Raw genomic sequence first — 4,903 nt, 5'->3', positions numbered from 1 at the left:
CCTCTACATGCTTTGTAAGTAGGAAAACCTTCAAAATCAGCAGTGTATCAAATACTTGTTCTCCCCACTGTATGTGCAACCTGTACCAGCAGCGTATCCTTTTTCTAACAGTGGCACTTCCTCTCTGTGGACTACACCTTGCCGTGGTGGAGAGGCTTGTGTACTCCAATGAACCTGAGACCTATGCCTGTGGGGATTTTATAGCCCTGGCAAGTTTAACTAAGCTGGACAGGTCAAAGGAGAGGAGGCAGACAAAGCAGACATTATGACTATTTGACAGAAATGGTGGCCATCTTGAAAATGGTGTCCATCCTGAATTTTTGAGTGGCACATACCTTTTTCCAAAAGAGTGTTCCTTGAAGATTATTTCTGCCTAATTTTATGCTTGCATCACCATTTGAACACTTGAAATAATTAATATTCGACAGGAACGGTGGCCATCTTTAAAAATGGCGGCCATCTTGAATTTTTGAGGGACAAGCATCTTTTTCTATTAACATGTCCTTTAGAGAGTATTTGTATAAAATTTTATGCTTGGATCACTGTTTGAATAATTGATATAATAAGCATTGAATAGCAATGGCGGCCATTTTGAAAAATGGCCGCCATATTGAATTTTTGAGTGGCCAACGCCTTTTTCCAAAATAGTGGCCCTTAGAGAGTATCTGTGCCAAATTTCATGCTTCTATACCAAAGTGAACGATTTTTTTACTAATCTGCTGCACTATAGTTCTTTGTACACGGCTCATGCAACTGGGTGTTTCGAAGAGAAGACTGTGGATGGTACAAAGACCTCAAGGGGCTGTGTTTTGGTCAAATGTCCTGGAAAACTTCAACGAAGATCAGTGGCGGCAGCACTTTCGGATGTCATGGGACACGTTTGAGTTTGTTCTGCAACTTGTTGAGCTAAGCCTGAGACGCAAGCTTACAAACTGGAGAAAGCCCCTTGAACCACGCCGTAGATTGGCTATTGTTTTGTGGTGGTATGCTACCCCTGGCGAGTACCGTACAATCAGTTGTCTCTTTGGTGTGGGGCTATCCACTGTTTGTACACTGGTTCACGAAGTCACTGCAACACTGAAGACAAAGCTTTTGAAACGTTTCATCTCCTTGCCCAAAGGAGAAGCTCTTCAAAAGGCTTTAAATGGGTTCGCTGAACGTGGGTATCCTTTGTGTGCTGGTGCCATAGACGGTAGTCACATCCCTATAATTGCTCCCCAAGAAGATGCTACAGCTTACTACAATCGTAAGGGATGGCATTCGATTGTACTTCAAGCTGTTGTGGACCACAATTTCTGGTAAGAATGTAGTTCCTAAGCTATTGTGTTCATTACAGAAATTTGATAAATTTTTATGTGTCCATATATTAATGCCATGTCTCTTTATTAGCTTTACAGATGTATATGTGGGCTGGCCTGGGCGCACACATGACGCTCGTGTGTTGTCCAACTCTCCCATTTTCAAAATGGCAGAGCAACAGGGTGGATACCTGTTTCCTCGTGAGGTACGCAATATTTGTTTTACTGGCACATTTTATTTGTCATGTTTTGATATCAAGATGCAAGTGTATTAAGCCATGTATGACATTAACAGCTGCATTGTAAAAAATTGCATTGTGATTTATGTATTTTTACATTTATTTTTTAACAGAACTCAATGACAGTGAATGATGTCGAGGTTCCTGTCCATTTAATCGGCGATGCGGCATACCCCCTCAAGAACTGGCTTATGAAGGGTTTCACAAACCACCATGCCCTGACCCCTCAACAACGACACTTCAACTACCGACTGAGCTCAGCACGGATGGTTGTGGAGAACGCCTTTGGTCGCCTTAAAGGTCGTTGGAGGTGTTTGCTTAAGCGCAACGATGTTGACACTGCTCTGATGTCTGATGTTGTTGCTGTTTGTTGTGTTCTGCACAATATTTGTGAGCTGAACAAAGAAGTTTATTTGCCTGACTGGAACATCACAGATGATTTGCAAGAGCCTGATCAAGATATGTTTCAGGGGGTGGGAGGACATAATTGTCAAGGAATTCGTGAGGCTATGATGACTCTCTTGTCTTGACTCGTGTTACTTTACCTGCACAACCATTTCACACCATGTCAAAGTTTTTCAATAAAAATGATTTATTGTAAAACTATTCAATAAGTTTGTCAGTCACTTTTTTTCATAACTGAAATAATGGAGTGTGGTCACAGATGATAAATAAACTATTTGAAATATAATTTGAAAAACATTTTATGTACATTTAATCATTTAGCAGCTTGTCCGAGTTAGCCCAGCATTTTTTGTTTTTTTAAGATATAGAAAAGTGACTTCAGTAGTTTGTATTTCAATTAAATGAAATCTATTTAATATTTATCTTTTTTTAAATACATTACGTATTTTAAATGTAATTGATGTATTAATATGGCACTGTACACAGTTATTTTGAAAAAGCAATAATGAAGCACACACCAATATGTTGAACACAAACTTTTATATGCAAATAAAACATATACATTATATGAAACAATACAAAGTGTTTAATCTAGATTGCAAATATAAATTAGAGCACAAATGAAAACACTTAAAGAAAAAAATATTTTAAAACTCTTTGAAATATACAGTACTATATACACTATTCCTAATCCAGCTGTAGAAACGAAGAGGATGACAACGGCGTGAATGTGCTGTTTTCCGTTTCTTCTGATGTGCTTGGGATATTGAACCGGGTATGACGTGGAGGCACATAATAATGTGTGGGTGCCAGAGCTGGCATGTGGCGTAGGAGTTCACCCAAAAAACAGTTTTGGGTCTCTTGTAGCTCGCGCAGCATTAAAATATACTATGACTATATACTATTCCTAATCCAGCTGTAGAAACGAAGAGGATGACAACGGCGTGAATGTGCTGTTTTCCGTTTCTTCTGATGTGCTTGGGATATTGAACCGGGTATGACGTGGAGGCACATAATAATGTGTGGGTGCCGGAGCTGGCATGTGGCGTAGGAGTTCACACAAAAAACGGTTTTGGGTCTCTTGTAGCTCGCGCAGCATCGACATCTGCCTTGCCAGTTCATCTTCCCTTGCCAGACTCGCCTCTCTCCTCAGTCGCTCCTCGTATTCCCTCTGCTCTGCCAAGCGAACACGCTCCCTCTCCTCAAAGTCTCTGTCCATTTCAAAAAATAGGTCCTTCACCTCTTTCATAATTGTTTGAGTCCTTGAAAGGGGCTTTCTGGCCTTTTTAGCTGGAGGTGGTTGAGGCGATTCTGAAAAGACAAACCCAAAAGTTGTATTATTACCCAGGAATACACATGTGATGTATGGCAGACAAAACACAAACTAAAGACTACAACCATGGGGACATTTTAAAACACTTAAACTTGGCTTGATGCATGAACACAGTGATATTAGAGGGCCAAATTTACTATAAAGCTTATTTATTAATACTGTATACTATATACAGGGAAGAATATACTTAATATGACGTTTTGCACGTTAGATTTCAGTGCGATTCTGGCTTTTTTCACGTTCATTGTTTTAGAATGTCCCCAACAATATAGTTAATGGTTATATAGCTCACCTGAACAAATTTCTCTAGGGTTTTCTTCAATGGTCTCCGGACTGGAGGCAACTGAGGGCAAGGGAGAAGCAGAAGAAGAGGAAAATGCGGAGGAACAAGACGGTTCTGGTGATAACTCCTCTTCGTCATTTGTACACGAAGGAAAAGACGAGTCCATACTCCCCAGTAGTGCCACTGGGTTTGCCGAGTGGCTCGTTCCCCATATGCCGTAGCACAGGTCGTAGAAAGGCCAGTCTAATCTTCCGCTACCGCTCTTTCCATTGTAGTCGTGAACTTGGTGGAATTTTTTACGCAGCGCCTTAAGTTTACTTATGATCTGCGCTTTCGATCTCGAGAAACCACGCTCGATCATTTTTTTCCGGATTCGGTCGTACACTAACGCATCACGTACCGTTCCACAAAGCTGGCGAACGATCTCAGCTTCGGCGCGGATTGCAAGGAGCTCTCGGGTCTCTGCTTCAGTCCAGTTTGCAGACATTTTTTCGTTCTTTCTTGTATCGATGACAAACACAAACTTTCTTCTAGAGTAACAGAGTCGCACGATAACTACGTCATTGCGAAGGCTCGTGCATCGTCACTACGACACACCCCTTACGGCATTTGTCCTGGCTTTTGTTCACACAGCGCGCGTTCCGGGTCTGAACACGGCAATGTTACTAGGTCCCGACCCGGCATCGATCCCGGCTTAAATCCCGGGTCGAGTTTGCGTTCACACAGAAGGCGCTCCGGCAATTTGCCGGCAATTTGCCGGGTTCAAAGTGCTGTGTGAAAGGGGCTCTTTTTTAAGTTGTAAATACTTAAATAAAGTCACTCTCTTTCGTACATCCCTACATCCATTTATATTTAAGGATCCGATATTAAAGGATACCATCAGGATGAAAAAAGATAAAATGAATAAATGCCAATATAGATGTAATTTCCAATACATAATAGGCTACCTCTTTAAGGACTTTTCTTTACTCTTTTTCTGACAGCACTTACAAACTTTTTTAAACGATAACGCTTAGGCTGATCTAATTCCTCAAGTGTTGCTTTCTTCATAGCCATAGCAGAGGAATCAATAAAAAGCTTCAAATCAGGAAAATACGTTTCAATCTTTGGTTTTCTCTGTTTTTTTGTAGCATTCAAGAATTCATCCAGCTGTTCCAAACTATAATACCAGATCCTCTTTAATCGCCCAACAGTACTTTCCTGAGAATTGAATTCATCCAATTCATCAGTGATTAAGTCTGAACACTCACTATCCGGATCACTGTCAACATCCTGTGATATTGGTTCAGCATCATTTTGGGACATATCCCTATTTGATGCCTGCACCTCATCCAAGACATCCCTC

General features: G+C 40.9%; 2 protein-coding genes across 2 annotated transcripts; one reads left to right on the top strand and one right to left on the bottom strand.

Annotated features, from left to right (window-relative positions):
- Nucleotides 1-864: 864 nt before the first annotated feature.
- LOC309510149 (uncharacterized protein) lies at nt 865-2,143 on the top strand (the record flags this gene model as incomplete). The annotated part of the gene is made up of 3 exons (XM_082191215.1): nt 865-1,298; nt 1,390-1,504; nt 1,651-2,143. The coding sequence occupies 3 exons, from the start codon at nt 865-867 to the stop codon at nt 2,065-2,067; spliced, it is 966 nt and encodes a 321-aa protein (XP_082047341.1). The 3' UTR covers nt 2,068-2,143.
- A 706-nt stretch (nt 2,144-2,849) lies between these two features.
- LOC309510148 (uncharacterized protein) lies at nt 2,850-4,138 on the bottom strand (the record flags this gene model as incomplete). Its single annotated transcript, XM_082191214.1, has 2 exons — nt 3,568-4,138; nt 2,850-3,253 (listed from the first exon to the last, which is right to left on the bottom strand). Exons 1-2 carry the CDS (start codon nt 4,043-4,045, stop codon nt 2,850-2,852), a joined length of 882 nt encoding a protein of 293 aa, XP_082047340.1. The 5' UTR covers nt 4,046-4,138.
- Between the last annotated feature and the right edge of the window lie 765 nt (nt 4,139-4,903).

The sequence above is a fragment of the Leuciscus leuciscus genome (genome assembly GCF_965113295.1).
Source record: "Leuciscus leuciscus genome assembly, contig: SUPER_11_unloc_3, whole genome shotgun sequence".
Classification (NCBI taxonomy): Eukaryota; Metazoa; Chordata; class Actinopteri; order Cypriniformes; family Leuciscidae; genus Leuciscus; species Leuciscus leuciscus.
The sequence above is the reverse complement of the archived record's forward strand: the minus strand, read 5'-3'. Positions and strand labels throughout refer to the sequence as shown.